General features: G+C 38.9%; 2 protein-coding genes across 2 annotated transcripts in view; one reads left to right on the plus strand and one right to left on the minus strand.

Moving 5' to 3' along the window:
* The window catches only part of FNIP2 (folliculin interacting protein 2), a 33,555-nt gene extending 13,303 nt beyond the window's left edge, over positions 1-20,252 (plus strand). The window contains 11 exon segments of the mRNA XM_010709444.3: positions 777-848; positions 1,469-1,604; positions 4,183-4,384; positions 4,955-5,043; positions 5,846-5,992; positions 6,139-6,308; positions 9,114-10,434; positions 11,148-11,304; positions 12,066-12,266; positions 15,661-15,776; positions 16,465-20,252. Of these exon segments, the coding sequence (XP_010707746.1) occupies positions 777-848; positions 1,469-1,604; positions 4,183-4,384; positions 4,955-5,043; positions 5,846-5,992; positions 6,139-6,308; positions 9,114-10,434; positions 11,148-11,304; positions 12,066-12,266; positions 15,661-15,776; positions 16,465-16,543 (2,690 nt within the window). The 3' untranslated portion in view covers positions 16,544-20,252.
* Positions 14,911-24,937, minus strand: part of C4H4orf45 (chromosome 4 C4orf45 homolog) — a 43,433-nt gene continuing 33,406 nt past the window's right edge. The window contains exons 5-6 of the mRNA XM_019614440.2: positions 23,441-23,593; positions 14,911-14,997 (exon numbers count right to left, since the gene is read on the minus strand). Coding sequence (XP_019469985.1) covers positions 14,973-14,997; positions 23,441-23,593 — 178 coding nt within the window. The 3' untranslated portion in view covers positions 14,911-14,972. The remainder of the gene's footprint in view (positions 14,998-23,440; positions 23,594-24,937) is intronic.

The following is a 24,937-nucleotide window of genomic DNA, read 5'->3' on the forward strand; positions in this document are numbered from 1 at the left end:
GACATATATATATATATATGTATATGACAGTGGACTTTCAGTATTCTTCACCCAAGTGTCAGCAGCTTTAAGGTTTTTACAGTATCAGTTTCTTTAATTTTCCTAAAATTAAGACTGCTTTACATAGTGCCCTTCTACAGGCTTATGATGATCCATGCAGGTAGGTAGATACTGGGCTTAATTAGTTTTTTTAATGGTTAAAAAAAAAAAAGTGAACTAAAATGCCAGTGCATTTCTTCACAGCCTTTGCAAATCTTGCATGCTCTACAATTCTGGTGACTCCACTACTAACACCTCAACGTAGCACAACATAAAGTGAATGTTTCTTACTCGTGAGACTTTATAGTTAATAAATCTACTGCCTGGAGAGTGAATCAGGAGCTTAATGGACCTCGTGTTTGGCTATTCCATTGTAATATTAACTTCTGTAAAATTATAATCTTGCACACAAAACAAATGTCAAGATTGACAGATGGGAGTACTACCAGTCCACTTTTTCAAAGTGGATCTGATTTCTGGTGAAAGAGAACTCATGTTCTTAAGCTTTTTAGAGAAACTTTTAGGTTGGGTAAGTAACTCATTTCCTCTGGTAAAACTAAATGAGTATGGAGCATGGAGTTTGCTACTGCCTCTGCTCCCAACATATTGTTTATTTGAAGTAACATTTCAGGATGTAACTTCAGTATTTTATGACCTTTAATCTTAAACTTTTTTTTAATGCTGACAAGTAATGCAACAAATTAAGTAACGTTTTTCTATTGATCTGTTTGTTTTAGCTCATAGTACACCTGTCGATATGCCCAGCAGAGGACAAAATGAGGACAGAGACAGTGGCATTGCTCGGTCAGGTATCTGCTGTTTGTCTTGTTTGCCTCCTTTGGTAATTATGTTACAGTTCTTTGACTTGTTGGATCACCTGGAATTTAGGCACCTTAAGAACTGAAATCCAATCTTTTTTAGCATCTGTTGAGTTTTCTTTCTGCTTTTGTCATAAGCCTTCATGCAAGAATATTCGTAATTATATTCTTTTTTTTTTTACAGCCATGACTTTCAGGCTCTTTACCAGTTTATAAACATAGAAAGAACTGTCTGGAACTTCTGCTTTAGCAAGGGAAGAGAAGAGTAGAAAGAGGAGAAACCTTGGGAAACCAAGAGGTCTATCTAGTCTGCAAGCACCTCTTATCTCAGAATGCTTTTACTGAGAATAAGACTGCTTTTAGTATGTTCTAGCAGGGAAGATCTCCGACCCTACATGTAGTCGTGTCCTAAGATGAGAATAGTTGTTTAAGTAATCGTGCCACTTCTTGCAGCGAGTTAAATGAAAACTATTCTAGCTGTATCACAAAGATCAGCAAACAAGAACGATATTTGTGTGAATTTGTTCCCAGGCAATGTATAAAGAAAAGTGTTTAACTGGCACTCAGTATAATTTAGTATGTGTTTGCTTTTTTCCTTCTTTTTTTGATAGCATCTCTGAGCAGTCTTCTGGTTACTCCTTTTCCATCTCCAAGCTCTTCATCATCATCTTCTAGCAGCTATCAGCGTCGTTGGCTCCGAAGCCAGACAACCAGTTTAGAGAATGGAATTATTCCAAGATGGTGAGTGTAACACCTTTCTGCTTACCACAGTTGCTTGGTAATAATTTAAGCTAAATAGATCTTAGGCCTCTTTTCTTTTAAGTGAGAAATCATGGTTTAAAAAATACTGGCAATTCATTCTAACTTGTCCTTATTATGTAAGATTGCCTATATGAGGAAAGATTTTAACTGAATGTGAGCTACAAAGCCTGATTTCAAGTATACTCATTTTTAATGAATGGATAGGTTGTGTCAAAAGACCTCACTCTGAAAAGTTTCTGAAGGAACAATCAATTGAGATGAAAGCCTGTAACAACACCACTGCCTTAATTATGTTACATTATGATGAAGTCTGACTATTGAGCATTTATTGAAATCTTGGAGTAATAGCTCATGATGGCTCTTTTGGCTGGTACAGGATGTTCCTGGTGTGACTTCTGCCAAAACAGGAGGAGGAAAAGAGCTGTGATTAAAAAAAATAAAAAAAAAAATTGGCTTCTGTTTTGGAATTATATTAGCTTTTACAGCTCAGTGGCACAACAAAGCATGGAATGCAGCAGATCTTTTGTAGCTAATAAGCACATTCTTGTCTTGTCAGCTGCAAAATAGTGAATGAGTCTTGATTATCTGCTCATATGTGCTCGTCTACCTGTACCCAGAGACAGCGTGGAATTAGTGGAGAACTACGAGCAGTTTCTACTGTTTGGCTTGTCTCTCTTTGCTGTCTTTGGTTAGGAGAATCTTGAAAGCTGCCAGTTGAAACGTGGTCAGTCAAAAATAAAACCACATCTTTTTGAAAAGCCCAGTTTGAAATATGTCCTAGTTCAGAATCGACTTCTTTCAACCCTTCAATGGTTTTCTTGGGTGTTCTTGCAGAAATATTTTTAATGTTAATTGTGCAGTTGTGCTCACATAGCAGTCATGCTTTCTAAATCAAGCACACTTCCAGTTGAGAATGAGCTAACAAACATTTTGCTTTCAGTAAATGAAAATACTCTTTTGTCTAGTTTCCTAGAGCAATAAGGTTATGCGTATATGCAGAAGAAGTTAAAACATTGAGAGGGAAATAAATTATTTCCTCTTTGAAATAATTGAATCTAATACATTAAGGAACAAAATGTGGTGTTGAAGTGTTAGAAAAATATTTTTTAAAGGAAAGCGGGCTTATTGTTTGCTAAACTATCACAGAATCACAGAATGGCCAGGGTTGGAAGGGACCTCAAGGATGATGAATCTCCAACCCCCTGCCACACGCAGGGCCACCAACCTCCACATTTCATACCAGCCCAGGCTGCCCAGGGCCCCATCCAACCTGGCCTTGAACACCTCCAGGGATGGACGGGGCATCCACAGCCTCTCTGGCAGCTGTTCCAGCACCTCACCACTCTCTCTGTCAAGAACTTACTTAAACATTACCCTACTCCTACTGGGCTTGTTAATCACTAGTGGGAATAGCTTGTTTTCATTCCGTGATGGAGAATCCATACTGTAGAAAGATCTCAGAAACAGGGCATTATTAGTTCAATTGTCTAGAATTACCTTTGGCTGGGGTTTTTTTCTATGCCAAAAGACCTCTTTGTAATACTTACTTGTTTTACGATCACTTGATGGAGAAACAGCAGGTTTCTGGCTGAATACTTCAATGACAACAGAGCTTGCATTTCAGTTTGTGCAGCCAAGATTTTCTGTTTCAGTGAGTGATGTTTTAGGCCAATAGCTCAGAACATGAGATGTGTAGCTGGAACTTCATGTGGTCAATTGGCAGACAAGCTAGATCAGCTGCTTTGTTGAAAGGCAACTGCGATTCTTCAATTTCTGTTCCTGGGAAGCAGTACGAATTCTTGTGATGTTTCTAAGATGTTCACTGACCCATCATTTCCAAACTTCCTTGGGAATTTTGTCTCTGCATGCAAGTTCATGAAGTTCAAATGAGGTTGTGTTTTTGTCTTGAGCTCCAGTTTCCCACAGACTGTTTTTGCTGGGGTTTTGTTTTGTTTATTTTTTCCTGTGTTCCTGGACTTGTACCTTTGTGATGAGAAACTTTTGTGTATATAGCTTTAATAAACCAATTAAACTGGAAAGCACTTATTTTTAGAATAAGCCTAGAATGAAAGCTTAGGATTCAGACTTTCATCTTGATAATTGCTCCAGAGTGGTTTAAAAATGTGACGAGTTTCATTTCAAGATAATTTTGATATTGAAAGCTTTCAAGCATTTAATTATTGCTCACTGACAATGTAGATTCACAAAGTCCAAAAGTAAGCCACTTCTCTAAAAGCTGCTGCTACAAATGTGTTCATTTTCTGTTCCTGTGGCTTTTTCTTGTCTTTACTTACAGTTCTCTCCTTATAGTTCCTCAGTGTGGATTAAAAGCAGTTTTTCAGTTAAAACATTCCTTCCAAAAGAAATTTTGACAATATTGTTTTACTTACTGGTATAATATACTTAAGATAGTTTTTTCAGTTTTACATAAATAGTCAAAGGAGACCAAAGAATAAATTTCCTTCTAATGTATAGAGTTAAGGATAGAAGACAAATGACTTGTCTATACATAGCTAACTGTTCCAAAAAAAAAAAATATATATATATATATATATATATTTAGTACACTAGAAGAATAGTTAGTTATGCGTGATGAGAGCTGCAGCTCCAATCCTGCAATGGTCCGGAGGAAAAAAATTGCCATCAGCATAATCTTCTCTCTGCCTGAAAAAGAAGATGCTCAGAGGAACTTCCAAGATTTCTTTTTCTCTCACTTCCCTCTTTTTGAATCCCACATGAACAAACTGAAGTATGCAATAGAAAAGGTACAGAACGCTGGTTTCTTTTAATGTGAAAACATAAGTGTCAAACAGAATGAAGAATTCTAGAGACTGATAGATGAAGAGTGGGAGATGCGTGGTTTGAAGCTTCCCTCCCTCCTTATACATGTAGTCTTGAGCCTGTGCCCAGTGTTGGAATTTGGCATTTGCTGAAAAGGAGGTGTGGTTTCCTTTCTAGTCAGAATGAAAATGGAGAGTTTTCTGCTATGGGTGGCTTTTCTTTTGTTCTAGTCATATTTCACTGAGGTTGTCCTGACTCCCTAGAGACTGTGGAAACGATGTTCTATCCTTTTCCTGCTGTTACTAAAAGAGTGACAACAAATTTGTGTTGCTGCCTTCCCCTTACTATCAGCAATGGTTTATTATCTCCCCTTGTTTAGTTCTAGGATTGGTCTTTCATCATGAGATGGAGGGAGGTTGGCAGCCGTTGCTGTCCTGACTGGCTGCATAAAATTGGGGCTAGATCTCAATTATTTTGACATGTTTATGAAGCTTAAAAACTGAAGAATGCGAGTCCTTTAAGAAGCTGTTTTGTGTCTTTAACTCTTAATCAAGGCCATGATCTCATGTAGAAAAATAGCAGAATCCAGCCAGAGAGTGCAGGTTTATATCAGCCGTGTCATGGATGCCCTGGGAGAATTCAGGTGAGTTGATGGAATTCTGACTTACAAGGAGAGCTGTTCTCACGCGTCTCTAAAGATATTTGTCACTTTGAATCATAAGCAATTGATTGCAGGGTTTTGTAATTTAGCTGGTCTTGAATTTATTGTGAATGAACTTTTTGTGCTGAGTATTGCATAAATTTTTCTTTAGAGAACTTAAACAAAACTGTCTTAGCCATTTCCAGAAGGAAAGTGAAACATACTTCGTTTTGCTCAATTGTCAGTTCTTGAAGACTTTGTCAAGATTTGACTTTTGCTGATGTCTGTGCAGACAAGTGGATTGATTGTTATATTCAGACAGATCAGTTGTTTATTCCTAGCTAGACACTGGGCAGTGGAACTGAGAGGAAAGTTGCTGTGAATTTCTTTTTGATACTTGATGGAGAAAGGGACAATCACACTTCAAGGAAGGCAGGCCAGCAGAGAGACAAGGCATTGGTGGGATGCAGGTTCTGTAAAGTCCAGAACGTGGAATGAAAAGTGCTGCAACCCGCACAGTAAATGATTTGCACTTCTCTAAATACAAATTCACAGAGAAATGCAAGAGGAGGAGATGTGATTTGTATGAAGACACTGCTATTTGTACACAGATTTGAACAGACTAGTTTTGTGGGACACTGGTAATTGGAGATGTTTTCCAGGCAAACACCTTTTCTGTCTCCTAGTTCTTACATAAATAAAAAGCACTGGACAACAGAAGAGAAAATGTTCTACTTGTATTTGCAAATTTGAAGTGTACATGTTAACACCTGACTTTTGGGGGATTTCTTTGTTTTTTGAGCAGAATTACCATCTGGAACCTATATTCTGTTCCACGGATTGCAGAGCCAGTGTGGCTTAATATGATGTCCAGTACCCTGGAAAAGAACCAGCTATGCCAGCGTTTTCTTAAAGAATTTACATTTCTGATTGAACAGATCAACAAAAATCAGTAAGCTTTCTTCCACTCTGTATTTCCCACTGTCGATATTTCCTGAAAGCTCGTGTGCTTCTCAGAGCATGTGGATATTCCAAGCATTTAATGTGTGATATTCTTTTGCCAGTGCTACTTTGGTCATGTTATCTTATTTTTCCTAGGTTCTTTGCTGCTTTGTTAACTGCAGTGCTGACATACCATCTGGCTTGGGTCCCAACAGTAATGCCAGTTGACCATCCTCCTATAAAGGCCTTCTCTGAGAAGCGTACTTCGCACTTTGTGAACATGCTGGCAAAATCCCATCCATATAACCCTCTTTGGGCACAGCTTGGTCAGTGAAAATTTGAACGCTTCAGTTTTCTCTGTAACTAACATCCACTCCTCTTCTGTAAGCTACTTGGAAGTGTGAATTCCTCGTGTTAAAATCAGATGTTGTTTCTCAGGCTAAACCTGGACTACTATGGCTGAGCTTCATTGTCATTGCTGTCCTCTGCCACTGACTTCAGGAACTTGAGTGGTAATAGAAGTCTGGATCACATTTGCTAATTTTCTTTGGTATAAGCTGGGCAGAGTTACAAACAGATGCCTTGAATCAAGCTAAGCAAGTTGTATTTGGACATCTGTTAGTATGGCCTGGTTTTTTTTGTTGTTCTCGGTAACGCTGCTTGGTAAGGTAACTTCTTTAGACATCTTTAGAAGGCTGCAAGTGCTGTGAATGACCTGAGCAGCCTGGGAAGAATAAAAGGAAATGGGCTGGATGGAGAGAATACAGTTGGGACTGTCCAGGCTCCCCTTTTCTTCACAGAGTTAGCATGGACACCGAGAAGCAGAGTAAAAGTCTAGCAACTAGCAGTGCCTCCATTCATTCAGAGTTACAGGAATGGGGCTTGGGATAGGATTTCTCTTTAATGCCCAGCTCCTCACTCTGTTCTCTAACATAACACAGCTTACAAATTATCTTGATACTGGGGATTAATTATGTCAAACAAGTTGGTGAAAGAGAGCTGAGAGAATAATGCTGCCAGTGATCAAACCTTGAAAATACTGGTGGGCAACAGAATTGTTGGTGGTCTGGGCAACAGGTGTGAATCTTGCATCAGATCAGCCTTAGCTTTAAATGATATACTGTATTGGCATATGAAGTCGCACATGGGCACACCATGAGCTACCAGCTCTTTCTTGCTTATTGTCTAGCTTAGTTCTCTGCAGTCATTGAGAAATTAAGAATTGTTACCTAGTTGTGGAATTGTTTCCTGTTTTAGCATGTCTTTAAAAGGTAACACGGAGTAGTAATGGCTTAGACTTCCCAGGGAGGAAAAAGACAAACTTGCTCAGGGTGTTGAGGGTGGAGCCAGGCCTGGAAGTAAACAAACCAGCTGAAGTGGAGGTGTGAAGTGGGCAGTAGGTCTTATGGTGACTCCCAGAGGTACGACAGGTGACTTGTCAAGAAATCGTTTCTTCCTCTTGCCCTCCTAAGCTGTGTGTTGCTACCAGCCCAGACAAATTCTCAAAATGCTTTCTGACTTGGTCTTGTTCTTTCAAAGCCCAGAAGTTGTTGTCAAGTGGTTGCAGTAACTGATGTGCGAAGTAAGATGTTGCCCTCTGCTGGTCTCTTTCTTTAGAAAGGGGGAAAAAAAAATCATGAGGCATAGTGCTTTAAAATGGAAATGACTTCTTGTCAAGTAATTTATGTACCTGCTTTTTCCACCTTCAAAGCTATGTTCCCACTATATACTGATTGCAATTACATATTGGTACAACTAGAAATAAGACAGTCTCATTGATGCTTCTCCTGCAGGAATGAAGTCAGGGGCCTTATTACTTCTGAGTTCTTTATGGCTCACAGGAGGTTAGGAGGTTAGGCATGCATTTTCTTTCACTAGTTTACCTTCCTCATGTTGAAACCAAATTTCCTCTTGCTCTTGGTAGAAATCTTCCTAAAGGTATCATTTAAAGGTTTCATTTAGTGTGCTTTCATGAGGTCTGTACAAGAATTCTGGTGGGATACTTGGTTCAGAACATTTGAGCAGCCTCGGTAAGTGCTTAGTACTTAGAGAAATCTAAGTTAGCTTGCAGCTTATAAAGCCCAAACTAGAGAAACTTGGTTTCAATGTAAACGCTTTGATTGGCTATAGAAAACAGAGCTTTTGGTAGCAATTTCCCTTCTGCTGGTGTTAACAGCCAGTTAGATTGAACCAAGACATTTAGAGGATGCACTCAAGTTAACTCAACCTGGCAGTGGACATATCTTGAGTTCATCTGTATCTATAGTAGAGTGTGCAAAAACTGCCTTATTGGCTGTTTGCCTATGTTTACTTCACTCAGAACATTGAGTGGAAACCCTCCAGCTGATAGAATATAATAGGCAGCTGGAAGATAAATACGTCTTCACAACAAAGGCATTGAAAGTAGAATATAACAGATTGTTGGATGAAATTAGCATTTTTATTTCAGATTATGTCCTAGTACCCCCCTTTCACGTTATAGTTGTGTTTTGAGTAGTAAATATATCTCCTAGTCCTCCTCTCTGCCAAAGTAAAAGGTTCCTACTTGGAGTCAACCTCACTAACATACAGAAGCACGTGTGCCTTGCCCAATAAGGAAAGGGTTTTTTATTTTTTTAAATTTTTTTAATCTCATTTATTAAACTGATACTGGATCTTTCTCTTTTTTTTTATATCTCAGTCCTGAAAGATATAGACTCTATCTATATGAGAATTTGTATGTTTAACAGAAAGGGGAAGAAAAAGCGACTGCGATCAAACAAAGTATCTATATGAGGGGAATAAAAAATAGCTAGCAGTAAATTAGGAAATAGCATAGCTGGCTTCAGAAAGAGACTTTTTTCCTTCTTCACCATCTGTTATGTCAATTTCTACATGATAATATCTTGTAACCATTTTATAAATAAAAATCTGAACAGGAAGAAACTGAATAATAACAGCCAAACCCTCACAAGAACAGCAAAAACCTTCTGGATGCGAGCCAGTTGTGGGAAATGTCAAGGGATTTCTTTTGTTATTCTGTGCTTTAGATTCCTACAAATGACCATGAAATAAATTAACTGTCAGTTTGTGTCTGTAGCAAACGCTGTTTCAAAATGAATTCCATGTGAAATTCTTATCTTCCTGTCTAGGTGATCTCTATGGTGCCATAGGCTCTCCAGTTAGATTGACTCGAACTGTTGTTGTTGGGAAGCGTAAAGAGTTGGTACAGCGCTTGCTCTATGTTCTAACTTACTTCATTCGGTGCTCTGAGCTACAGGAAAATCAGCTGACATGGAGCGAGGCAGTTGGAGAAGAAGAACAAGTGCTAAATGGAAGCAAGATAACAACTGCACTAGAAAAAGGGGAGATAGAAGAGTCTGACTATGTCGTCGTCACTGTCAAAAATGAACCTGCTCTTGTGCCTCCAATCCTACCTCCAAAAAATGATCGAAGTAAGAACCATACTATTGCAGAGTGGGTATATAACCCAAAAGGCACTTACCCTGTGCCAGCCTCTTCAAAAGAAAAGAAAGAAACAATAGGAAAAGTCAGTCAGAATTCTGAAACATCTGTCGACTGTCTAACTAGCACTTTACATAAAGGAGCAACTGACAGTGGGAAAAGAACTGTCACTGATACAGGAGCTGTGCCCTACCACTTTGAAGAACCATCTAATTTGGAGGATTTAACAGATGTGAGGAAGAACAAAAAGCAGAATGATAGAAAAGTGGAAAAGCAGTTGTCTAGTAGGTCGTCTGCCTTACCTTGTCCTGAAAGGTCTGGCCACAGGAGTTCACATTTAGAAAAGGTCACCTTTCGGATTGGAAGCTCTGCATCACCGGAGTCAGACTTAGAAACTCGAAGGAGAGAAATGGAAGAGAATCTGAAGGTATTGAGAGAAAATCCAGAGGTAATACACTGTGCCTCAAGTTCTACAAATCTGACTGTGGATGCTTCCCAGAATCAAAAAGAAAGCTGTGAAGCTGCCTCTTTGCCATACAGTAAGCATAGTATTTGTTACGCACAGATCTCATCTTGTGAGGGGCAGGGGAGTATGCTTAATAACCAACGTATGGAAAATACAGGAACTGAAGTAAATTCAGAGAACACAGTTCCAGGTGAACTACTTTTGTCAGTTGATAACGTAGAAACTGTAACATTGCCAAGCATAAAAGAAACTAGAACTTCATGCTCTGGCAATCTGGAGGGCTATTCACCTGGCTGTGTAGAAGTAGATTCTGCTGTCAAAAAAGAGTCCCTTAAACTAGGTGCTAAAGATGTCCCCTGTGGGGATGCTAGAAGAAAAACCCCTTTCAGAGTTGAGGGGGACATTCCAAGGAATGAGAGTTCAGACAGTGCTCTTGGAGCCAGCGATGAAGAAGGTGATTGCTGTATTCCTGATGAAGTGCGTCACGATAACGTCAGCAAGCGACTTGAAGAGTTTGCAGAAGTGGAACTTCCTTTACCAAGGTAAAGGAGTTTTAATTAACTTAGAACTGAGGGGAGTCAAAAGTTGTTGGTACGTCAGAGGTGTTCAGAATTTCAAGTCTGAAGCCTGCTGGGATGTTAAGTTGCTTGCAAACAAATCCGTAACAGACACAGGTAGTGTATTTCAAAAAGATGACCAAGACCAAGCTGTTATTTGCAGTGAACTTTCTTGACAGTGCTGTTCTTCAGATGTCTAATAAAAGTGATGAGGCTAATTGCCTGAAACACTTAGTGTAGTCTTGTCCTATTTGAAGACAAGCAAACTTCAATGTTGTTTAAACTGATGATGACTAAATGCAACTTTGAATAAGAGCATCACATTTGAAAACTTCTGAGCTTTACAGAGGCACATGGAGCTTCCTGGTGAATGTTATGTAGCTAGAAAGATTTTTGCTACTTGAGCTGAGTTTGAGAACTCAAGTTTAGCAAGCTTGTTAAACAGGGGTCATACATACCACAAGTTCTAGTTCATGTAGATTTGCCTTTTCTGAAATTTGAAGGAATCAATACAGCACATAAGTAACAAAATTATGGTTTCAAAGAGTAATTAGTAATTGATTCACAGTATTTTTAGTACAATTATTGATGAACATTTGCAGTAAAACCAAGCGGAGGGGGGTTAATCAAACGTTCTTATCTGAATGGAGTCTGTCAAGCGAAAATCCTAGCTGCTTTCTATTTTTTTTTAATTTCAGATCAAACACAGTCAGCAGACAGTGTGTGAAAAACTTCGGCAGATCGCTTCTAGGTGGTTACTGTCATACATATGTGCCTGATCTAGTGCTGCATGGAGTAAATAATGATGAAAAACTTAAGCAGTGTCTACTAGCAGACCTACTTCATGCAATGCATGTGAGTTCAACTACTGCTCCAAGTCACAGTAAAAGTTGCTGATATTACTGAGAAGCTCCAGAAACGTGGTATTTTGTACTTTAGAACTTGCTTTTTTTTTTCCTGTTTGCTAGTTCTTAACAGCCACACCTGACACATCATTAAGCCCCTTAAATCACTGCGTGGGAAACCCATTCACACAAGAATCACTTTTTTTTCCTTGTATTCTCTTCAGTTTTCCCTTAAAAGATAAACACAGGGAAAAATGGTTGCAGCTTGAAGTTACGAGGAAAAAAATCTGTGAAACCACTTATTTTCAGTCACAATTGGAGACAATTATCCTCCAGTATTTTATGAAGGTGTTAAATGAGTTGTTGGAAACATCTCAGCTTGCCACTGAGTGGCATTTGTTGCAAGGCAGATAAGTCTTGTGGAAGCTTGTGTTGTACTAGACTGTAGCAGGAATGACTGACTTAAAAAAATAAAGTTAGTTGACTGTAGATAAGATCTTTGTGATATTCTTACTCTTAGGTACACCAAAGGATTAATTTGTACCCAAATCCTTCACTAAAGTAACATCTAGTGTGCAATTTTACGTGTTTGTCTAGTGATTGCTCACTGCTTCTTTACACAGCAGTTAAGAATTATCCTATTGGACAAAAACATTCATCTGGATCACTTCATTATCCCTTGGCACAACGTGAATAAAAGTGGAGCAGCAAACTAAGTTGTGGAAATGTGTCTGGAAGTATGGCATAATGTTCGTCTTGTATCTATTGCAGCATCCAGTGCTAGATGAACCAATAGCAGAAGCTGTCTGTATTATTGCAGACACAGATAAATGGAATGTACAAGTAGCTACGAGCCAGAGAAAAATGATGGACAATATGAAGTTAGGCAAAGATGTCTTGGTGTCAAGTCAAGTATCCAGTTTACTGCAGTCTATTTTACAGCTTTATAAACTCAACCTCCCAGCTGACTTTGTAAGTATTACTTTGCTGAAAACCAAAGCTAATGAAAATTGTTTAGCTTAGTTAACAAGTGCAGACTTTTGTATGCTGTGTGTTTTATTGGATCCTGCCAGGTATTAGTTTGTTGATCTAGGTAAGTTGATACAACGGATTTAAAAAAACAAAACAAAACAAAAAACCACAGACATGCTACAGTTTGGTTACTCATACTGGTTTTCTTAATTTACTTTTAATAGGTTAAAATCAAGTGCTCCAAAATAGATGTGACAGAACTAAAGTTACTTAGGCAATTTTAGCATGGCTAAAATTTATGATTAGGGTTGTTAAATTTGACTTAGATTTTTTTTTGGTAATTTTCTCAATTCCCTACTGTTGGAAGCTTCTGTCTACCTAAGCCAGTTTCTACCATACAGTTTTCTGTTCTTGGGCAATTCTTTTTTCAAACAACAGAGAGAGGATGCCTTCTCTCTTCCCTCCAAATATGTATACCTGTGCATGTTTACCTGACCTTTCAATTTCATGCATATTCTAGGCAACTCTGTCAGCCAATCCTGCCTCAGATCACCTTGCTGACATGCTTCCCACTGGATTTCTGGGAGGATACTGAAATCTGAAAACCCTTTGAGTTGGATGGGTTGCATCAGAGGTACGTTTTTTTTTTTATACTGCATAATGCTCTTTCCACAGCATCCTCTCCTGTCCTCAGTAGTAAAGTTCATCAAAGCAAATAAGTAGCTCTTCTTGAGTTGCTCTAATGAGCCAAAACAACAAATTACCCACAAGTATGACTGCAATAATTATAATACAGTTTTAAACACACCATTGTATCTGGGGGAAGATTAGGTGTTTAAGTAGTAGACGTTTAAGTTTTAAGTAAGCAGAATCAGTTTGTTCTACAGCAGAGACCTTGAAAAGCTTTCTTTGTAGGAAGCCTGTGAAATGACTGGGCTAGTAGATGGAAGAGAATGATGGAGCTCAGTATCAACAGCTGTAAATAGTATTAGTTGACACTGTTTGGGATAAAATTAGTGGTATTGATTACTTTAAGTTCTTGAAGCCAAGTACTAGGACCAAGAATGTGAATATAAGTGTCCTTTCAGGATTCTTTTGGGCACTGAAAAGTTTGTGGGTTTGGTTAATTGTAGTGCTTGCTTAGGAGCACCTTACCTTCTGGCAATTTGAAACTCATCAGTTGGTTCTACAACTAAATGTTTTTTCCATTATTGCTTTGGGATTCTTATATGCAATTTCTGTAAGCTTTGAGGAAGTGGAGTATTTTTATTTCCTTTTTAAACGAATAGTCGCAGTAAAATGACTTCCAATCATGGAAGCTTGTAATTTTTCTGTAGTCTGCATTAAAGATACAATCTGACAGAAGCACCAATGTACAGATTCTTGCCAACAGGAGCAGAATAGTGAAAGAATGGAGAAGTGGTCCACTGAACTCCAGGGGGAGAAGCGTGGCTCTTTTATCATGGTCACGCTGACTTAAATTTTGACAAAAGTACTAGTATAGATCAAACATTTACATGATGCTGTATGTTTGAAGATTCCTTTGCAAGCGTACAAGCCTGCAGTTACTTTCCACATAATAGGTTTTAAGTTTTTTGTGGTACAGCAGTAGTCAAAACCCAACCTGAGTCTGAATGAAGGACGGGTGGTGGTGCTTGAGGTTGGCAGCTGTCCTGTAGAGAGCTTTGCAGTATACCAAGGGGAGAGGGTAGTAGATACTGCAACTGTTGCTTGTCAGCAGCACGTCAAAAGTTTCACCTGCTCCTTCCAGCTCATTTTAAGCTTCTCCTGTGTTTTTAAATGTCTTCAATTTTTTGTTTCATCTAACCAGTGAGAAGCCACAGAGAAAGCTGAATGTCAAAATAATAATGGAAAAAAAAAAGACTTATGACTTATTTATTGTACTTTGCTTACATGATTATTTTTAAACAAAATGGATTGAGATCAAAAGGAAAAAAAAGTATTTTCTTTTAGCTTTCAGGAGTAACAGATAATTTTATATAAAGAATCTCTCTTAAGACAATGTGCAGGTCTTGTTTAGGTGCTTCCTCAACTTCAAAGTAAAAGAGTATCTGTAATTGTTTAGTTCTAGTGTACTGGAATTGAAGTGTGTTGAGCTGCTACTCTGGGAACCAGCAGCATGTCTTCTTGAAGCACTGGGGAAGTGCTAACAGGCTTTGTGCATTAGTGTTACCTGTAGTGGAAAAGATAAGAATGGCTTTAGGCTAGAATCCAGGAGTGCTATTATAATTAGAATGGCTTGGGTGAAAACTGGCTTGAAACAGACAGATCAAACTGCTGTCAAAAAGATTTTGCCTTTCCTCTACTAGTGGCTGTTATTTTACTGTTATGGAATGCATTTGATAAAAATGTCTTTTTGCATTTCACAATTAAGACCTGATAAAAATTCACAGTATCTTTAAGAATCTTTAACTTGCTCAAGACCATCAGAAAAATAGGCTACTTACCAGTATGTCTTTTTTCTTATTTTTTTTATTTAATTAGCAGAACTGCTTTCACAGGTTCTCATTTCTAATGCTTATGGTTTCCATTGAACTTAAACTATACATAGGACGATAGCCTGAAGATATTTACTGCTGTTTCTAATTGCAGTCTCCACCTGCTGGATGATTATGTATTTGATAATAGGAGGTTCTGCATGTGCTTCTTGTTTTCATCTTCTGGAGCTTGGAGAACTGAACTAATTTAACTTCTTTTGAAGCGGACATCCCTGTGGGAAGAAGGAATATGTTGAATTGAGTTACCTTGTGTTTTGGTGCAAAATACCTGATAAGGCATCCTATCTACTCACCTTATGAATCACAGAATCACACAGTAACATGAGGGGCATGTAAGCAGCCTCTGGAGATCACCTAGTCCAACCTGCCTGATAAAGCAGGTTTCCTACAGCAAGGTGCACAGGAAGGCACCCAGGTGGGGTTTTGAATATCTCCAGAGAAGGAGACTCCACAACTTCCCCGGGCCACTTGTTCCAGTGTTCTGTCAGCCTCAAAGTAAAGAGATGTCTCTAATGTCTTAAAGTTAGATACATAATGAGCTGTCTTAATTGTCTATAGGCCTGTTTAAAACCAGGTTGGCAAAATGCTGTGTCTGACTTTGAGGGGAACTGGTTGTGTTGGGTGTTTCTTTTTGACTCTTGCAACAAGCTTGCTTCCTAAGAAAACTGGAAATGCTCCAATTCCTTTAGGTGAGAAAGGCTAGTGTATTTTTTTTTTTTAAACTTGCCAGCAGAACTGTAACATACCTTCTCCACATTTTGGAGAGGGGACTTTTGACGTGTTCTTGCTAATATATGTCAGTGTATTATTTTAGCTAATTTCTGTGATGCTGCAGTTTTTCAAGTCATTCTGAAGTTTTTGGTGTGTGTTTACAGTGCATAATGCATCTTGAGGATAGACTACAAGAGATGTATCTCAAAAGCAAGATGCTTTCGGAATATCTGCGAGGACATACAAGAGTGCACATAAAAGAACTAGGAATTGTATTAGGGTGAGTATTGTAGATATCAGTCCTAGCTTATGGTGAAACTTAAACCAATTATTTTCCTTTCCAGTTTCTGAAAATAGTCATTTTGTTCCCATGGGGACTTGCTGTTTATTCCATACTTAGCATTCCCCTTCTCTCACGTGTCTAAAAGTGTAGAAATAACTTCCAGTGAGCCATCTGAAAATCAGCAGACAGTTCAAGTCAAGACTTAATCATTAGTCATTCTTAAATCTTAAGAATGAAGAAAGTTTGTGACTTGGTTACTGTGAGGTCATCCAAAAATGGTACCTGAGTGGAGCACAACCTTTAAGGATGCACCTGCTGTGAAAACAGGAGGAGAGGAAGGGGCAAGAAGTGAACATACACTCTCAGAAGATAGTTTTAGTACTGCGGTTAAAACTTAATTTGTCTTTATCCCAGCTGTTCAAGATCTCATTCTGAGAAGTGTAGCTTTAAGTAAGGAGACTTTGTTTTTTGTTTTTTTAACTCAAATGATAACGTACTTCTTGTTTGTTTTTTGAAGTACCTTATGCTTTTGTTGATACATTAGGAACAAATCACTAAGCAGTGGCCTTGGTTACAGTAAGACACTTTGAATTTCCTTAAATTGTATGAGGAATATCCTCTTGTTTCTACTCTTTTGTGAAAGTGATTGTATATTTTAAAGTCTTTTTTTTTTTTCTTCCCCCAGGATTGAATCCAATGACTTGCCTTTGTTGGCTGCTATAGCAAGTACTCATTCCCCATATGTTGCTCAGATACTCTTATAAATTAAAATCTCAGGATAGTCATTCCCTTAAAATAAAGAATACGGGCATGTTGGAAGAGGAACAGAGGTGCCAAACACTGGTAAATGGGAACACTGAGAAAAGCAGATAACTGTATCTTCTACCACTTTCCATTCCAATTTCAGCTGGATGTTTGGTTGGAGGACATCAGTTTACATAACATAAAAGGCATTCAGGTGTTTCTTATAATCTCTCTTCTGACTTAGTGACTGCATCCTTGCATTTTGTTTTTAATCAAAGGACAAAAGCTAACACTATGTGGCAGACTGTGAGCTGCCATCCAAAACGCTGCTCAAAACCATGAAGTAACAGTTAAAGAACAAGTGGGCTGGAAAGGATTTCATCACACTGTACTTCTGAGTGTGGTGTGGTGTATGTTTCTTTGCTGGGGAGGAAAAGCTGTAAACTATGTATATAGCATTCCTATACGCAAGTATATTGATGGAACATGATTTTCCTGCAGAGCATAAGCATGATTTTATATAGTAAAAGTGACCAGCTCAGAAAAGGAATCTGTTTTTAGCAGCCAAATGTTATCTGGAAATAGTGGTGTGTGTGAGGTGATGTGACTTTTTCCTTGAAGGACAAGAAATGAAGAAAGCTCCCACTGCTTCTCTTTTAATGAGGCATTCAAATGGCTTATGACTAGAAGTAATTCTACCCCGAAAATGGAATGAACTTCTGAGATTCTTTTGTAGGAAAGCCTTATGGAATTTCTGCTACAAGTTTACATTTGTTACTGATGCAACTTCAATAACTTTTTGAGTTTCTGTATGAATTTAACCTGTGTCTTGGTGTCATCAAGTATTGCTATCCCTGAGGAGTATGAATTTGACAAACTTCTGTATGATACCAGTGCTGTAGTGCACACGTGTACGCACGTACACCAGACAATTGGCTCCAACCGAAGACAATCTTACTGGGGGAAGAATCTTTATGGAACCTTCAGTCGAAAGTATTACTTCTTTCTGGTTATTAGTTGGTCATACTAGGTGTAAAAGGTGAGCGTTGCTTAAAGTCAAATGAAATGTAGAGAGCAAACCCCCCCCTGGTATTTGATATTAATATGAATGTTTGCAATTACCCTTTTTCATTCTACAGAAATCCTAAACTGTCATACAGGTGCCTTTCCTTAGTAGATTAACTGCTTTGAGACCAGAAACTACTTCTCCATGAGTCGATACTGGCCTTCTATATTTCTAGAAAGCAAAATGAAATTTTGTATTTTACTGTTTTCATGTTGGTGATAACATGAATGTAAAAAAAAAAAAAAAAAAAAGCATAAAGCCCTGTTGAGCCAGATGTGAAATTACAGACCAGACTGAGGAGAGAAAAGAAATCAAAAAAAGCATTCTTAAGGAAAAGGAAAAATAAATGTTGGACCATTTTGATCTGAGCCAGCATGAATGAGGTCTGAAATTGACAGCTTGCAAGCGAGTCGCTGGCAAAACAGTTGTTTGGGAATAGCAAACTGAGAAACTTCTGGTCACCAGTTATTTGTTGTCCTCATTGGTGATTGGAGATTTTTAACACTGAAGGGATGCACTTTTATTAAAAGTGGTTTTATTTCATACTACCTTGATGTTTGGACTTTTCTACAGTAAACTTTAAATGATTTGAAACTCTGAAATGTTCATTTTGTGAGTTGTTTAAACGTGACTGGGGTCTTGATTAACCTCGTGTTGCTTTCTGAGGGGAAATGGGTAGGCTGACTTACTGTGAAGAGGGGTTGTTTCCAAGTAGAGGGATACCTAATATTCTGATACAAAGATTCTAAAGCTGTTCCTTGTATGCTGGCTTTCTGATCTGACATTCCAGATGTTTCTTTTATTGTATTTTCATAGACTTGTCTCTAGCCTACTGAAGCTAAAATCTTTTTGTGGTTCAGGTCTACTCCTGCTGCAAATAATTAAGCAAATTTTTCATATCTTTGGTCTGTGAATCCTTGTATCTACTGGAAGGCAAGTTTTTCTCTGCATCTATTTGTTAGCAGATTTCATTCTATTTCACAAGGTCAAAACAAAGTAAGAACCATAGAGCAAGTTGTGTATTCCTGAACTGTCCCTGTATGGGGAGCGTGTGGGTGCATGTGTGTAGGACTGCGAAACTCCTTCCCTGAGTGTATATAAAAATTCTCATGTACTTCTTCATGTCATTCTTAATTAGTAGTTGAATTTATTAAAAGACGGTTCCAGTTCTCCTAAGGCATTGGTAGGCTTTTTATCTGAACAGACTGACAGTTTTTCAAAGTGTGCAGAGACACCTTTGCTATCATAGTTGGCTGACTTTGACTTCCTTAGAACACACTTAGTGATTTCAAGGCGAATACCATAACAAGTAACATCTGATTTTTACTACACAGATTATTAAAAAAAAATAAAAATAAATAAAAAATCTGCCTTTTTGGCAAGATATTAAACTAATCTAGGAGTGGCATGTGTGCTGATGGACAAAGTGCTTGGATTTCTTCAGCCCAGGCTAAAACTTGACAGTTCTTGCTGCTTTCTCCAACATTTTGCTGCTCTTCAGAAACGATATGAAGAACTACCTTGTTCTGACAGTTTTAGTTTGGGGAGGGGGAAATCAACATGAAATCTGTTCTATTACCGTTAAAAAGGTTTTAGTCTAAAGAAAGTTAAATACATCTCTCTCCCCTCCACCAAAGGTACTACCTCAGTTGATGGGATTCCACCTTCTAGGGCTTTTTTGACTCAGTCTTTAACTTGTTTTTGGTAGCATCTTGCCATTTATGTGATGTAGTATGGCATGACGGGGCAGTAGGTGTTCACAGGCGCTGTTAGACATCTTATAGGGCATGTTTTTGTTTTAATTGAATGAGATGATATGAATGTACAGAGGAGCTGAAAGTTGATTATGTAGCTTAGTTTTCAAATACTCCAAAGTTTTTATCAGTATTATGTAGGTTTTTCTGTAAACTTAATAAATGCATACTTTAAGTGGGAGTGCACACTCTTTCCAGAATCCCACGGAAATGCAGTTTACACAATGCAATTTCAGAATGTATTCTTTTTTTTTTTCAGGCAAGACTCAGCATTGCTACACAGAGGGGAGGAATGAACTACTAAATTTCGTAGCATCTTAATGAGCTCCTTAACCTAAAACAGTACCAAGATTGAGTTATTTTAATTTAAATAAGTATTTTCTGATCTAACGTATGCAACTGTCTTCTCCCCAAAAGAAACAAACGCATACTTACTCTATAATTATTTAACTCATATTTCTAGTTACATCTTCAGAGTAACAGATTGGACTTTCCCACCCCCTACCGAATGCATTTTTTAAAAGTCAAAAAGCCTTTTTCGATGCATCGAACTCTTGTATATAGTTTACACAAAATGATCAGTTATTCCTCAAGTATAAATTCTACTTGAGTTAAGAAGACCCGGATCAAACCGAAGTCTGAACTGCTGAATGCACTCTAGATGTGTTTTTTTTTTTATATTGAGTATGCTAATTTGTCATACACAGTAGGATTTCCATATAGATAAAAACATGTGTTGCTATTTTGCATGTTTGGAGAGCACAAGCTTTTTTTTTTTATTTAGGAATGACTGAATACAGATGTCAGACTACATGTTTTTGATGGCTTTTTTCATATAGTTGTTTATGTACATTACCACTTTGGTCTATTTCTCTGCTGCATTTGGTGCAATAAACTTTCTGAAATTAATGTAAATGGTATTTGGTATCTTCTTTCTTCAAGTTGACTTCTGAAGAAGTTGTGCTTGTTTTTGTAACTGATGGCTAACAGTGCATCCAATTACCTATTAGTGACATAAGTGAGAGTTGCAAGAATCATCCAGCGGGAAGGCTTTCCAAGATTTGAAACATAAGTACTATTCGTAGCTTTGGAAGCCTTACTCTGTTTATATGTGTAAGAAAAGAACTCTGGCAAAGTTTTGCTTTGCACTGTTCCTTGCAGCTAATCAAGACTCTGGCTGTTAGTACAGCTTCTTCAGAGGTTCCACGTGTGTGGTTGGCACTGAGCTCAAATGCGTGTGAAAAGAGCTGTCAGAAGAATGCCACTGTTGCATTATATGTCCTTTTCCTATTTTGAAATCACTCAGTCTAACAGAAAATAAGTGCCACTGTGTGTGTACCTGAAAATGAGATAGTTGGTGGGCTTAAACAAATGAATTTTTTCTTTTTAAACAAGGTAGTCTTCAATTTCTCAAACTCCATGAGCAAAGTTTCAGGTTAGTACTCTAGACTGAAAAAAGCCATACTGTAAGCACATGCAGCATCCATCTAATTTTAATGGTGAAAGCTACTCCTTTTAAAACTGTCAGCTGGATGCTACCTAGAAGGCAATGAGCAGCTCAGGACATTAGAAGCTTGGGATCTGCAGAACACTTCAGGCTCTGCAGCTTACTGGAAACTCCTTATTTATCAAGTAAAAATGGAAATGAGAGGATCAACTGGAATTATGTTCAATATCTCTGAACAGGTGGGGCTTTCAGTGTGTAAGCACTTCTGGTAGACTGACATTTCAGAGATTTGCTTTGTTGACCAAGCTAACAAGAATTGTGAGTAAAGTAGTAAAAAAAAAAAAAAAAAAGAAAAGAAAGAAAACACGCTTTGGTATCAAGGACATTTGCAGTGCTGTGAATATATCTTCTGGCTTTCTGGTCTGACTGCAGTAAACATCAACTTGGAAGCATTTGGAAATAGATGTACTTACCTGTTTAAGGTCAAAGATACTAAATGGTTGTATACACACAGCTGAAGTGAAGGGAAATGTCTGCTGCATTGTCTATTACCACTCCTGTTTGTATGTCTGCACATATGGTGATGTTCTATAGTTATTAACTAAACTTGGTGTCTGTTTTTCTTTTTTAGTTTGAAAAGTACATTGAAATGATAGTGTTGTGGTGAACTGAAACTCTAGTCTAGCTCTCCACTTGGCAAATTGTGTAGCTGCCTTCCTTCTGTGCTTAAGTGAGACTTTCTCTTGCAGCAATTTAATACTTAACCACTCTAACATGGGGAAAACACTGTTACCCTGCCCAGCCTTTTATTTCTGTCATGCTAGGTGCATCTGCAGGCTGCTGTCACATGCTCTGGAGCTCCCTGGCTGACCTGTGTGCAAGTGCAGTTTTCCTGAATTGAAAAAATGTTGATGATTCCTCTTCTGGATGAACAAGTAGAATTTGACTCACGTAAATGCTAGGATAGGGTGAAGGAAGGGGCAGGACCCCTCAGCTAGGAGCAGGAGAAAAGCAATGAGAGAGAATCCAATTTCTGATGTCTTGGATAGTTGTTGATCTTTGGGTTGGCTCTATGGTTTGGGCAGTGCAGGAACCTTGGCTTCTACTCAGAGTTTGGATGGTCCCATGAAGTTTCTTTGGTCTGATATAAACTATTTAAAGATGTGTATTTATATATATATTTATATATGTGTATTTATATATATACACACACACGGTGTATTTCTGCTGTTGCTCATGTCAGCAAGCTCTGCTTTTCTCTAAAGGACACTTAGCCAGTCTCTTCAAGTCTTCACATGGTATGGAAGTCTGGAAGATAAGCAAGAGGCAGGCATACAGACTGACCAGTGTAAGATGGCCAAACACTGGGAGAGAGTGGAGAGCTGTGTTAATAAATACTTGTGGTGTGCCTAAGAGGACAGCCGAAGAGCCTTTAAAACTGACAACTGTGAAATAGAAAATAATATCCAGATCTCAAAAATTCCCCAACCCTAAAACAAGTTCTATGCTTTGTTTAAAAGACAAATGAAAAAAAAAAAAAAACACCCCGAAGGCAAACAAAAAAATCCACAACTTAAATTATTAATGTCACTTGTAACTGACTTGACCCGTCTTTCTTTTCAATAGATGGTGAAGGGGATTGCAGAACCAGTGAGGAGATTCTCCTTATGATATGTAATGAGGAATTGAAGGCTATAGCAGACATAAGTAAATATGAACAGTATTGCAACCAAGTCTTGTGCCAATACCTTGCGGTCTTTCTCCCTCTTCACCAAATGAGAAAGTCCTATAAAACAGCAGAGTTTCCAGTCGTTGTTCACACACTGTATTCTTTGGCTTTCTGTGTTTATGCAATTGAAGAGAGAGCAGGACTGAGAGCGCTAAATGGGATTTTGAACATAAAGGATGTGCAGCTGAGTGATAAACCATGGGACTGTGACCTGTAAGGCTTCCAATCCCATATAAAAATAGCTTAAGTGGCCACATGCTAGTAATCCACATGCTGGAAAATTACTCTCGTAATGGTTGCGGTCACTTGTCTGTTTGGAACAATCCCAGAGCTAAAACAGTTTAAGTAGTACAAGTAGCATCTTCTCTAGAAATCCTAAAGGTCAACACAAGGCCAAAGGGCTTAGGAGTGACAGTCAAGCACTTAAAAATAAATATAATCTCATAAACTGGTTTTCGTCTGCTTGGAGCTTCGGAGATTCCATTGTGATCTAACAAAATGGTGTTTGAGAGAGGGCAGGCTCCCATGAGGAGCCTCCCACTGCGACAGTAAGCCTAAGGGAAGAGAAGTGTTTGTGGATGCAGAAATACGGGTTGATTCAGAAGTCTGAGGCCGTGCTTCTGGATAGGAGTGTTGCTGCTTTTTTCTTTTTGTAAAGTTTCTTAGGGAGGTTAAGTCTCCTAAAGTCAAAGCTGAAGGGAAAAACAACTGTAATTCTTTTGAATTACACATTTTTAAACTGTTTTTGATTCCCTACAGTGTGCAACTCTTTTGACATTTACTTGTGTGGCTGTGCTTTATGTGATATTGGTACTCGTACATTTCCAAACCAGCAAGATTCTCTTTCCATTTGCGGGTTGCAGATAAGGTTACTGCAGCCGTGGTGCGGGGGTCTGAATTCCACTGGAGAAGTTGCCTCACCTTTTCCCTTTGTGCTGGTGGCTGGGAGTAGTGTGGATCGTGACTGGCCGCTCGCTATGAGGTTCAAGGCAGCCTTTGTACCTGCCCAGATTCCAGGCCAGCCGGGCCCGTGCGCCACGGCCTTGACGTTCAAGAACACAGGGAGCTGGCTGCCTAATGGGAACATATAACAAAAACAGAGTTAGTGCTAAGAAAAAGTTGGGTTTTTTTTTTCCTCTTCGTCTCACTGTTGTTAATAATGCCTTGCAGCCCCCTGCTGCATCAAATCAGACATCAAATCTGACCTGTTGAGCAGGGCCTTCTGCAAGCCTGCCTGATGCAGTTGTAGAATCACAGAATGGCCTAGGTTGAAAAGGACCACAATGATCATCCAGTCCCAACCCCCTGCTATGCGCAGGGTCGCCAACCAGCAGCCCAGGCTGCCCTGAGCCACATCCAGCCTGGCCTTGAATGCCTGCAGGGATGGGGCATCCACAGCCTCCTTGGGCAACCTGTTCCAGTGCATCACCACCCTCTGGGGGAAAAACTGCCTCCTAGTATCTAACCTAAACCTCCTCTGGCTCACTTTAAAACTATTTCCCCCTTGTCCTATCGCTATCAAATCATGTAAACAGCCGTTCCCCTTCCTGTTTATACGCTCCCTTCAAGTATTGGAAAGCCACAATGAAGTCTTCCCAGAGCCTTCTTAAACAATCCCAGTTCCCTCAACCTTTTCTCCTAGGAGAGGTGCTCCAGCCCTCTGATCATCTTAGTGCCCTCCTCTCGACTCGTTCCAAGAGCTCCATGTCCTTCCTGTGCTGGGGGCAACTCCCAAAGTTGGTGAGGAATTGACCAAACTGTGTCAGTGCCTTACTATGAGGGATGTAACTTAAACACCAGTGTTTCAAGTGAGTTTGTCAGGCTCCTGGCATTTAAAACATTTGTGTTAAGCCCAACCATGGCTATACCCTGCAAGGGAGATAGCCTTCACTGGTTTTCCATGATGCCATTTCCTTCCCACAGGAATGCAGTCATCTTGTCTGTTGCTTAGTAGTGGGGAAACACAAAGGGCAAAAAAGATGCTCATTTGTAATGCTGCCAAATAAATTGAGTGTTGTAGGTAATTCATGGTCTGTAGGGTGTGGCTCGGGGAGTAGTTATGCATTTGCATCAAATGAGCTCTGAAGAAGAGCTGGTGCCTTCCCAGATTAAGAGTGCCCAAGTGTACTCCCAGTAGGTAAGAAAGCAGGTAATTCAGGAATGCTATTCCCATCTTCAAAAGGCTTCCTTTCCTGAGCCTCATGATGTTTAAACTGCACTGCTGCTAAGTAGCTAATCCAACTAGTTCATCTCTGGGATCATACTAAGCTTTACAGAAAAGCTGGCTTGCCCCTCCCCCCATTGCTTCTTCTTAAATTAGCTTTCTCTGCTTTTGATTAAAATATGTGACATTTTCCTGCATATCTTGCCTTGCTGATAGCAGTTGCTTTGCCAGCCCCTGAGCAAGCTGGCACAGAA

This window comes from Meleagris gallopavo, chromosome 4, assembly GCF_000146605.3.
Source record: "Meleagris gallopavo isolate NT-WF06-2002-E0010 breed Aviagen turkey brand Nicholas breeding stock chromosome 4, Turkey_5.1, whole genome shotgun sequence".
In the NCBI taxonomy this organism is placed as follows: Eukaryota; Metazoa; Chordata; class Aves; order Galliformes; family Phasianidae; genus Meleagris; species Meleagris gallopavo.